The following is a 12,110-nucleotide window of genomic DNA, read 5'->3' as shown; positions in this document are numbered from 1 at the left end:
GAGGTATATAAAATCATGAGTAATGTGGAGAAAGTAGATAAGGAAAAGTTATTTACTTATTCCCATAATACAAGAACTAGGGGTCACCAAATGAAATTAATGGGCAGCAGGTTTAAAACAAATAAAGGGAAGTTCTTCTTCACACAGCGCACAGTCAACCTGTGGATCTCCTTGCCTGAGGAGGTTGTGAAGGCTAGGACTATAACAGCGTTTAAAAGAGAACTGGATAAATTCATGGAGGTTAGGTCCATTAATGGCTATTAGCCAGGATGGGTAAGGAATGGTGTCCCTGGACTCTGTTTGTCAGAGGGTGGAGATGGATGGCAGGAGAGAGATCACTTGATGATTCCCTGTTCTGTTCATTCTCTCTGGGGCACCTGCCATTGGCCACTGTTGGAAAACAGGACACTGGGCTACATGGACCTTTGGTCTGACCCAGTCTGGCCGTTCTTATGTTCTTATGACTCTGCCAGTGCCCTGCTGACACCAGGGACAGCCATCTCTCCCGTGCCCAGCCACGAGGTGGGCAGGTTGCTGGGGGAGGCTGCGCTCACCTCTGTAGGCGTCATCATAATCCTCGTACATGTCCTCCGTGACCTGCTCCGGGGCCACGGACCAGAGCAGGGCGCTGATGGGGACTTGGGACACGACTGCTGACAGATTGACCGAGTAGATCAGCCCTGGGGGAACATCCAGGGCCGCCCGTGAGTCAGTGCCAGGGGCCCTGCTCGGAGCAGGCAGGGGCTAGGGATGGTGAGAGAGGGAGGGTGCCCCTGCCCAACATGGCCATCCTGCACCCCCACCCCACAGTACCCCCTTCGCCAGCCTCACGCGCTAGCTCCTGGGGGTCCCCACGAGGGGGCAGTGCCGTGGGCAGCTCCCTGCCTGAGAGGGATGCTCCATGCTACAGACCCGGGGGGGGGGGGCAGCCTCTGCCAGCCACAATGGGACACCACGGACAGGTTGGGCCTGGGGCTGTGGATCAGGCAGGGTCAGTTCCAGCCCCCTGGCCCCTGGGCACAGGCAGGCACGGTGCCCCCAGCACAGCTGAGGGGGGGAGCCCTGGGGTGGGTTCATGGCTCCACTGGAAGTGTCGTAGGCAATGGCAGCCATGCCAAGGGGCACTGGGCTCCCCCTCCCCCCACAGTCCCCAGAGCCCCCCAGGAACCAGAGCCCTTACCCACAAAGTAGTATCCACCCGGGGCACCCAGCACCAGCCTGCCAGCCTGCAAGGGAACAGGACAGGCCTGAGTGAGAGCCCTGCCCGGAGACACCCCCATGAGCACGCGCACACCCCCAGGCACACACAGCCCCCCCATGGGCGGGCACACACCCCCAGGCACATACAGCCCCCCCCCCATGGGCACGCGCACACCCCCAGGCACACACAGCCCCCCCACGGGCAGGCAGACACCCCCAGGCACACACAGCCCCCCATGGGCACGCTCACACCCCCAGGCACACACAGCCCCCCCATGGGTGGGCACACACCCCTAGGCACACACAGCCCCCCCATGGGCACGCGCACACCCCCAGGCACACACAGCCCCCAACAGGCGGGCACACACAAGCCCAACGGGCACACACAGCCCCCCCACAGGCACTCCCCCCATGGGCACATGTGCACACACCTCCATGGGCACACACACTCATGGGCACACGCCTACACACACAGGCACTCCCCCAAGACCCCCACCACCATGGACATCTGCAGACCTGGGTGCCCCCGGGCCGTACTCACGTGGGTGATGGTGGCGCTGAAGCCCACCTCGCAGTACCGCTTGTCGTTGACTGTGGAGAGAGGCACAAGGCAGCGTTAGCGCCATGCTCCTGGGGCAGGGGGGCTGAGGGATGTTGGGGGGTCGCCCCTGCGGAGTTTGGCTGTGAGCTTCGCTGAGCAGAGCCAGGCTTCCCGGCCGGACCAGCACCCACTCATCTGCCCCAGGCAGCGGGATGCCAGACAGCGCAGGGCTCTGCCTCTCTGAGGGGCTGCTCGGAGCTGGCAGCTCCGGTGTCCATCCGTGGGTCAGTGCCCCGCAGCCAGCCTGCTCAGCAGGGAGTGAGCTGCTGGGCCCACGGGGCAGCCAGACGCCTGGGTTTGGCCTTCCCGGGGTGAATCTAGGGCCCAAAGGCCTGGGCAGAGATCTCCCTGCGTGGGGCCCCCAGGGGCACACGGGCTGAGTGTGCTGCGGGCACGGAGGGACTGGGAGTGAGGCCTGAAACGGACAACAATGAACACGGGGGAGGGGCCCCCCGGATGCCCCCAGTGCCCCTCTGCCCCAGGATCCAGCCACTGCGCCTCTCGGGGTCTCCGGTGAGCTCCCTGGCCTCGGCACCACAAGGGGAGTTGTGCCCAGTGGGTGCTGAGAGTGATAGGCTGGCCCTGGGCACTCTGTGCCTCAGTTTTCCAATCTGTATAAGAGAGTGGGGCTACTTCACTGCAAAGGGGCTGAGGGCTCAGCCGGGAAGGTTGGTGCTGACCCAAGCCACGCGATGGGAGAAGCTGGTGGGAGGGACGTGGGCACCTGCGCATGGGGGCGAGGGATGGTGGGGCTCCTCCCAGCGGGGAGCTCTGAGTGTCGGCACGAGAGGAGCAGCAGCATCGGCCTTGGGCCTGGCCCCCTCGGGGATGAGCAGCATGTCGGGGGGGGACCGGCACCGAGGGGGGGGAGTCGGGGTGGGGAGCCGGCGTGGCTGTAGGGGGATGGGGGGGAAGCGTCCAAGCCAGATGCCCCCCCCGGCCCTGCTCCACGTGCTGAGCCCGGCCGCTGCTGTTCCTGCCCCTGTCTGCTCTTCGCGGAGGTTGGGGGGGGGGGCTGATGGCAGGGTGTCCCCCCCCCGAGTTCCACTAAGGCGGGTGATGGGACGGGGGGTATCCGTGCTGCTGCCTCTTGGGGCTGGAGCTGCTTGGGTCTGCACACACACACACACACACACACACACACACACACACACACACACACACACACACACACACACACACACACACACACACACACACCCACCCTGCCCCTAGGTCACTTCCCCACCTGGGCTGTGCTGAGGCACCAGGACCTGCTGCTACCCACCCCGCAGGGAAAGTGACCTGGCTGCAGGGACCCCTGACAGCTCCTTGCTCCCCCTCCAGTCCCCTAGGGCTGCACGGGGCAGAGTGGGGGACACAGGGGTTAGGGGCAAAGGGGGCACAGGAGGAGGGCAGAGGTTGGGGTGAGGGCGCATGCATAGTGCAGGGTTAGGGGCTCAGGAGGGAGGTGCAGGGGGTAGGAGTGAAGGGGTGCAGGGATTGGGGCACAGAAGGGGCAGAGGTTGGGCATGAAGGGGGTGTAGGGATTGGGGTGCAGGAGCAGAAGCAGGTGGGGCAAAGGGGGCACAGTGCACGGGTTAGGGGGGGAAGGAGGGGAGCCTGGGGAGCTCACGGAGGCCAGGGGCAATGGGGGAATGCCACGCCCACAGGACCCAGGGACACCAAAATGCAAGTTCGCCCAGGGTGCCATTTTCCCTAAGGCAAGGGGGGCCTGGAGCTGGCGTGGCCGTGGAGGAGGGGGCATTGGGGGCAGGGAACTGGCGTGGCTGCGGGGGGGATGGGTGCAGGGAGCCGGAGACGGGGGCGTCAGGGAGCTGGCGTGGCTGCAGGGGAGGGAGCGTTGGGGGCAGGGAACTGGCGTGGCTGCGGGGCGGCAGGGAGCCCGCATGGCCGTGGAGGAGGGGGCATCGGGGGCAGAGAACCGGCTTGGCCACGGGGGTGGGGGGGAGCGTCGCTCACCGTAGTTCCTCTCCTTGTATGTGGCTTCCATGTGGTGGCAGCGGCAGGGCGCGTATTCGGCGAAGCGGCTCAGGCCATCGGTGGCCACGAAGCAGGTGCCCACGGGTGTCTGGGTGGCCTGGGCCTTGCCCTCGAAGGCATTCCAGTGCTGCAGGGGGGCGCAGGCCTGGCAGGACGACCGGACACTCAGCGCCACCCACTGCAGCCGGGATCCCAGCTCGCCTGCCCCTCGCCCGGCCAGGCCCAGCTCCCCGCTGCACTGCCTGGAACCTCCCGTCACTGGGCTGGGCTCCCCCTGCCGCCCCCCCCCCCCGGTGTCCATCCAACCCACAACAATCCACCAGAGCCAACATCTCCATCTCGTCTCCCCAAGGGCGGGACAGACCCAGCACTGAAATGCAGCTGCTTCTGGGGCAGAGCATGGCAGCGGGTTAACAGGACACAGCGACTGAGAGCACCAGGAGAAGAACTGGACCCCTCTGCTCCGGGGAGCCATGGGCAGCCAGGGCCCCAGCCGAGCACCTCATCTCAGCACCTCCCCTCCTGTCCGGTCTGGGACGGGGTCACTCCCTGCCCTCTGGGACACCCCCATGGGTCTCCCGCCCAGCCCGACTCTGCATAGCTCCCCAAGGCAGCCAATCGCCAGGCGGTTGCCAGGATGCGTGGGCCAGTCAGGGGCACGGGCTGCGCCTGGGGCACTCACCACAACGTTGCCGTTCCAGCTGCTCACGGACGCCCCGAACCACTGGTGAGACTTGTAGGTCTTCAGCTGGAAGAATCCCTTGCTCTTGGCCTGGTCCCCTGGGGGCACGGGCAGGTCAGCACAGGCAGGAGTGCAACCGTGGGAAAACACCTGGGATCCCCCCACGGGATCCCCAACCCGCCCCACCTGCCCCCACCTCACCCCGGGGTCCCTACTCCCCCCGATCCACAACCCACCAAACCCCCAACCCCAACGTCACCCCGGGGTCCCTCCCCCTCCCCAATCAACAGCCTGCCCCACCCACCCCCACCTCACCCCAGGGTCCCTACCCCCTGATCTAAATCCCACCTCGTCCCCACCTCACCCCGGGGTCCCTACCCCCCCCCCCGATCCACAGCCCGCCCCACCCTACCCCCACCTCACCCCAGAGTCCCTACCCCCTGATCCAAAACCCACCTCACCCTGGGGTCCCTAGCCCGTGATCCAAAACCCACCTCAACCAATCTGCACCCAGCCCGCCTCCCCCTCCCCAATCAACAGCCCATCCCACCCACCCCCACCTCACCCCAGGGTCCCTACCCCCCGATCCAAAACCCACCTCAGCCACCCTGCCCCCACCTCACCCCGGGGTCCCTCCCCCTCCACGATCCACAGCCCGCCCCACCCCACCCCCACCTCACCCCAGGGTCCCTACCCCCCGATCCAAAACCCACCTCAGCCACCCTGCCCCCACCTCACCCCGGGGTCCCTACCCCCCTAATCCACAACCCACCGAATCCCCTCTAACCTCCACCAAACCCCAGAGTCACTACCCCCCCCGATCCAAAACCCACCTCACCCACCCCACCCCAGGGTCTCTACCCCTCCCTGATCCACAGCCCACCCCATCCACCCCCACCTCACCCTGGGGTCCCTACCCCCCAATCCAAAACCTACCTCACCCACCCTGCCCCCACCTCACCCCGGGGTCCCTACCCCCTGATCCAAAACCCACCTCACCCACCCTGCCCCCACCTCACCCCGGGGTCCCCTACCCCCCGATCCACAGCTCGCTCCACCCCCCCCACCTCACCCTGGAGTCCCTACCCCTCTGATCCACAACCTACCGCCCCAATCCACAACCCACCCCACCCGTCCCCACTCACCCCAGGGTCCCTAGCCCCCTGATCCAAAACCCACCCCCACCTCACCCCGAGGTTCCTACCCCCCGATCCAAAACCCGCCTCACCCAGCCCGCACCCACATCATCCCGGGGTCCCTACCCGCCCCCCCGAGCCCCACCTTCCCCCCAGCCCCCCTCTGCCCCACAGTAGCTATCGCCCCCTGTTTACTCCAAGCTGCCCCCTCGGCCGGCTCTGGCTCACTCACCTTTGGGATCAAACTCTATGATGCTGCAGGGGGTCCCGCCGGGCGCCCAGGGGCACAAGTACACGGCTCCGGCCTCCACCACGCCAGGCTGCGAGGTGTTGGCCCGGGGTGCGCCCACCACCACACTCATGCTATGGGCACAGGGGGAGGCTGTCAGGGCAGGGCCCCGGCACGGGTGGGAGCACACTGTCTTTGGGGTGCCAGCTGGCCCAGCTCCTCATCCTGCAGCCCTCCCCCAACCTAGATCCCGGCACCTTTGGTCTCAGAGCCCCGCGGAGTCCTGTCGCCCCCCACTGCAGTGCAGCCCCCTCTGGGATGGGACTTGGCTGCTGTTTGACAGAGCAATGCAGCGCCACCTGGTGGTTGGGACGGGAAGGGGGCAGCTTCAGACAATCGGGGGATGAAGGGCATTGGCAACGGGGCCCGGGTCCAGCTCCTCAGAGGGACTGAGCCAGCCAGAAGTCAGGGGCCTAAGCCACTGGGTCTGTGTCTCCAGCAGCATCTGGGCAATGCCCACAGGTGCCTGGCACAGACGCTGCAGGGGCCCTGCCCATCTGCCCCCCCCCGCCCCCGGGCAGAGGGTCAGCCCAACGCTTCACCCCACTGCAGCCCCAGTGCTGTCCTCTCCTGTCCTCCCCCACTGCACCCCCGAGAAAGGGGGCTGGGCCATCACCTCCCCCACCGGGGGCACTAGCTTAGCAGCCCCTATGGTGGATGGAGCCAGGAGCGCTGGCTTTGCCCCAAGCCCAGCCTCGTGGTGCTGGCTGAGAGCCCCAGAGGGCTGGTGGGGCCAAGCCATTCGTAGTGTCACCTGTTGGATTATCCCACCTGCCCCGTCACCCCCTCACGGCGTGGGCGGAGCCCCAGAGCCGGGCCAGCTTCTGTCACCTCCCAGGAGTCTCCTTGGCCCCTTGGATGACGTGACCCCCCGATCTCCCCATCGGCGCCCCATGGCTGGGAACAGCCCCAGGGACACCTGACACCTCCCAGGCTGCTGGGCCACTGAGCTAACCGCCCCTGGGGTCCCTGCACTGCTCTGAGCCCAGCCAGCCCTGCGCCTGCCGGGACCTTGTCAGCAGTGTACGTGGCAGGGGGCTTAGTGTTAAACACGTGTACGCACACACACACCCCATGTGTGCACACATCACATGCACACGTATGTACATGTGCACGCAAACACACACAGAGGCAGCAGCGCTGCTGGGCCACACTGGTGTAGGTCTTTGTGTAGGAGAATTTCACAGCCCTGAAAGGCAGGTGAAACCCATGGGGGGAAAGGGAGGCAGTCTGGGGGGGCTGGTCTGTGCACTTTCAGTTTGCCAGCTTGCTGGGAAAGGCTGGAGCGAGGGGGACGGGGAGGGGGAGGGGGAGGGGGGGAGTGTGGACATGATCCTGGGGGGCAGAGCATTGGAGCCAGTCCAGCGTGCCGGGGAGGGGAGCGAGAGATTGAACTAGTTTTCCCCTTAGACCTGCTTCCCAGGGATCTTACCGGCCAACTCCCTGAGTTTGCTAAAGTGCCCTCTTGAAATCCATTGTCTTGATTGTGCTGTTTGCCTCCTGCCAGGCTCTGAAGGGAACTAGGCACCTCGGCACCCCAGCTGCCTTCCGCCTTCAAACTGACCCGCGTCCCACTCGAACCCAGGACAGCCTCTGCCCTGGCCACTTCCTCCCCGTTCTGAACTAAAAACTTGTCTCCAATACAATCCACCCCACCCCCATGCTCACTCCCCACCCCAACCCTGACCCCCACCCCCACCTTCCACCCCGACCCGACCCTCACCCTCACCCTCCACCCCACCCCCACCCCCATGCTCACTCCCCACCCCAACCCCGACCCCCACTTTCCACCCCAACCTTACCCTCACCCCACTCCCCACCCCAACCCTGACCCCCACCCCCACCTTCCACCCCGACCCGACCCTCACCCTCACCCTCCACCCCAACCCCACCCCCATGCTCACTCCCCACCCCAACCCTGACCCCCACCCCCACCTTCCACCCCGACCCGACCCTCACCCTCACCCTCCACCCCAACCCCACCCCCATGCTCACTCCCCACCCCAACCCTGACCCCCACCCCCACCTTCCACCCCGACCCGACCCTCACCCTCACCCTCCACCCCACCCCCACCCCCATGCTCACTCCCCACCCCAACCCCGACCCCCACTTTCCACCCCAACCTTACCCTCACCCCACTCCCCACCCCAACCCTGACCCCCACCCCCACCTTCCACCCCGACCCGACCCTCATCCTCACCCTCCACCCCACCCCCACCCCCATGCTCACTCCCCACCCCAACCCCAACCCCCACTTTCCACCCCAACCTTACCCTCACCCCACTCCCCACCCCAACCCTGACCCCCACCCCCACCTTCCACCCCGACCCGACCCTCATCCTCACCCTCCACCCCACCCCCACCCCCATGCTCACTCCCCACCCCAACCCCAACCCCCACTTTCCACCCCAACCTTACCCTCACCCCACTCCCCACCCCAACCCTGACCCCCACCCCCACCTTCCACCCCGACCCGACCCTCATCCTCACCCTCCACCCCACCCCCACCCCCATGCTCACTCCCCACCCCAACCCCAACCCCCACTTTCCACCCCAACCTTACCCTCACCCCACTCCCCACCCTAACCCTGACCCCCACCCCCACCCCCATGCTCACTGCCCACCCCAACCCCAACCCTGACCCCATGCTCACTCCCCACCCCAACCCCGACCCCCACCTTCCACCCCAACCTCACCCTCACCCCACTCCCCACCCCCATGCTCACTCCCCACCCCAACCCCGACCCCCACTTTCCACCCCAACCTTACCCTCACCCCACTCCCCACCCTAACCCTGACCCCCACCCCCATGCTCACTCCCCACCCCAACCCTGACCCCCACCCCCACCTTCCACCCCGACCCGACCCTCACCCTCACCCTCCACCCCAACCCCACCCCCATGCTCACTCCCCACCCCAACCCCGACCCCCACTTTCCACCCCAACCTTACCCTCACCCCACTCCCCACCCCAACCCTGACCCCCACCCCCACCTTCCACCCCGACCCGACCCTCATCCTCACCCTCCACCCCACCCCCACCCCCATGCTCACTCCCCACCCCAACCCCAACCCCCACTTTCCACCCCAACCTTACCCTCACCCCACTCCCCACCCTAACCCTGACCCCCACCCCCACCCCCATGCTCACTCCCCACCCCAACCCCGACCCCCACTTTCCACCCCAACCTTACCCTCACCCCACTCCCCACCCTAACCCTGACCCCCACCCCCATGCTCACTCCCCACCCCAACCCTGACCCCCACCCCCACCTTCCACCCCGACCCGACCCTCACCCTCATCCTCCACCCCAACCCCACCCCCATGCTAACTCCCCACCCCAACCCTGACCCCCACCCCCTCCTTCCACCCCGACCCGACCCTCACCCTCACCCTCACCCTCCACCCCAACCCCACCCCCATGCTCACTCCCCACCCCAACCCTGTCCCCCACCCCCACCTTCCACCCCGACCCGACCCTCACCCTCACCCTCCACCCCAACCCCACCCCCATGCTCACTCCCCACCCCAACCCTGACCCCCACCCCCACCTTCCACCCCGACCCGACCCTCACCCTCACCGTCCACCCCAACCCCACCCCCATGCTCACTCCCCACCCCAACCCTGACCCCCACCCCCACCTTCCATCCCGACCCGACCCTCACCCTCACCCTCCACCCCAACCCCACCCCCATGCTCACTCCCCACCCCAACCCTGACCCCCACCCCCACCTTCCACCCCGACCCGACCCTCACCCTCACCCTCCACCCCAACCCCACCCCCATGCTCACTCCCCACCCGAACCCCAACCCCCACTTTCCACCCCAACCTTACCCTCACCCCACTCCCCACCCTAACCCTGACCCCCACCCCCACCCCCATGCTCACTCCCCACCCCAACCCTGACCCCCACTTTCCACCCCAACCTTACCCTCACCCCACTCCCCACCCTAACCCTGACCCCCACCCCCACCCCCATGCTCACTCCCCACCCCAACCCTGACCCCCACTTTCCACCCCAACCTCACCCTCACCCCACTCCCCACCCCCATGCTCACTCCCCACCCCAACCCCGACCCCCACTTTCCACCCCAACCTTACCCTCACCCCACTCCCCACCCTAACCCTGACCCCCACCCCCATGCTCACTCCCCACCCCAGCCCCGACCCCCACCTTCCACCCCAACCTCACCCTCACCCCACTCCCCACCCCCACACAACCCCCATGCTCACTCCCCACCCCAACCCTGACCGCCACCCTCCAACCCAACCCCACCCCCATGCTCACTCCCCACCCCAACCCCGACCCCCACTTTCCACCCCAACCTTACCCACACCCCACTCCTCACCCTAACCCTGACCCCCACCCCCATGCTCACTCCCCACCCCAGCCCCGACCCCCACCTTCCACCCCAACCTCACCCTCACCCCACTCCCCACCCCCACACCACCCCCATGCTCACTCCCCACCCCAACCCTGACCCCCACCCTCCAACCCAACCCCACCCCCATGCTCACTCCCCACCCCAACCCCAACCCTGACCCCATGCTCACTCCCCACCCCAACCCCGACCCCCACCTTCCACCCCAACCTCACCCTCACCCCACTTCCCACCCCCACCCCACTCCCATGCTCACTCCCCACCCCAACCCTGACCCCCACCCTTACCCTCCACCCCAACCTCACCCCCATGCTCACTGCCGACCCCAAACCCCCATCACCTACCTGCCCTTACTGCCCTGGAAGAAGTCCATGGCGAAGCCGAAGTAGCTGTGGTTGGGCCCGGCGTAGATGGTGGGACGGTCCGAGTGCAAGTTGAAGGCCCGCACCGGCCATGGCCCTGGGGGAGCCAGCAGCACCTGGACCCAGCACCAGAGCCAGAGGGGAGGCAGCGGCAGCCACAGTCCCTGGGCTCCAGCCATCGTCCTGGCGTCCCTCCTCCTCTGCCTCGCAGGGATCGAATGCTCCAGGCAGGCCACTGCGAACAGCCCAGCCTGGCTGACGCGGTTTCGTCCCGTCAGCCCCGGCCGCCAGCAGGTCCTTATCAGAGGGGATGCAGCCACTTCCAGTGGGTCTTGGGCTCAGCCGGCGCTGCCCAGAGGGGCTGGGGAAAGCTCCCACCTGAGAGGGGAGCTGCACAGCTCCAGCCCTGCCAAGGCCCAGGGGGTGGGATTGGGTGGAAAGGCCCAATGGCTTAGAGAGGAGACCAATGAGGGGACATGATATGAGTCCAGGGGACAGCAAGAAATGTCCTGGTGCAAGTGCTGGAGGAACCAACTAGGGGCAGAGCTCTTCTAGACCTGCTGCTCACAAACCGGGAAGAATTAGTAGGGGAAGCAAAAGTGGATGGGAACCTGGGAGGCAGTGACCATGAGATGGTCGAGTTCAGGATCCTGACACAAGGAAGAAAGAAGAGCAGCAGAATACGGACCCTGGACTTCAGAAAAGCAGACTTTGACTCCCTCAGGGAACTGATGGGCAGGATCCCCTGGGAGAATAACATGAGGGGGAAAGGAGTCCAGGAGAGCTGGCTGTATTTTAAAGAAGCCTTATTGAGGTTGCAGGAACAAACCATCCCGACGTGTAGAAAGAATAGTAAATATGGCAGGCGACCAGCTTGGCTTAACAGTGAAATCCTTGCTGATCTTAAACACAAAAAAGAAGCTTACAAGAAGTGGAAGATTGGACAAATGACCAGGGAGGAGTATAAAAATATTGCTCAGGCATGCAGGAGTGAAATCAGGAAGGCTAAATCACACTTGGAGTTGCAGCTAGCAAGAGATGTTAAGAGTAACAAGAAGGGTTTCTTCAGGTATGTTAGCAACGAGAAGAAAGTCAAGGAAAGTGTGGGCCCCTTACTGAATGAGGGAGGCAACCTAGTGACCGAGGATGTGGAAAAAGCTAATGTACTCAATGCTTTTTTTGCCTCTCTTCACGAACAAGGTCAGCTCCCAGACTGCTGCACTGGGCAGCACAGCATGGGGAGAAGGTGACCAGCCCTCTGTGGAGAAAGAAGTGGTTCAGGACTGTTTAGAAAAACTGGACGTGCACAAGTCCATGGGACCGGATGCGCTGCATCTGAGGATGCTAAAGGAGTTGGCGGATGAGATTGCAGAGCCATTAGCCATTATTTTTGAAAACTCATGGCGATCGGGGGAGGTCCCGGTTGACTGGAAAAAGGCTAATGTAGTGCCCATCTTTAAAAAAGGGAAGAA

General features: G+C 65.2%; 1 protein-coding gene across 1 annotated transcript in view; it reads right to left on the bottom strand.

Annotated features, from left to right (window-relative positions):
* The window catches only part of ITGA2B (integrin subunit alpha 2b), a 36,967-nt gene extending 26,150 nt beyond the window's left edge, over nt 1-10,817 (bottom strand). Inside the window, exons 1-7 of the mRNA XM_065422568.1 lie at nt 10,621-10,817; nt 5,835-5,965; nt 4,467-4,564; nt 3,764-3,929; nt 1,742-1,791; nt 1,181-1,226; nt 555-680 (exon numbers count right to left, since the gene is read on the bottom strand). Of these exons, the coding sequence (XP_065278640.1) occupies nt 555-680; nt 1,181-1,226; nt 1,742-1,791; nt 3,764-3,929; nt 4,467-4,564; nt 5,835-5,965; nt 10,621-10,817 (814 nt within the window). The remainder of the gene's footprint in view (nt 1-554; nt 681-1,180; nt 1,227-1,741; nt 1,792-3,763; nt 3,930-4,466; nt 4,565-5,834; nt 5,966-10,620) is intronic.
* Between the last annotated feature and the right edge of the window lie 1,293 nt (nt 10,818-12,110).

This window comes from Emys orbicularis, chromosome 25, assembly GCF_028017835.1.
Source record: "Emys orbicularis isolate rEmyOrb1 chromosome 25, rEmyOrb1.hap1, whole genome shotgun sequence".
NCBI classification, from domain to species: domain Eukaryota; kingdom Metazoa; phylum Chordata; order Testudines; family Emydidae; genus Emys; species Emys orbicularis.
The sequence above is the reverse complement of the archived record's forward strand: the minus strand, read 5'-3'. Positions and strand labels throughout refer to the sequence as shown.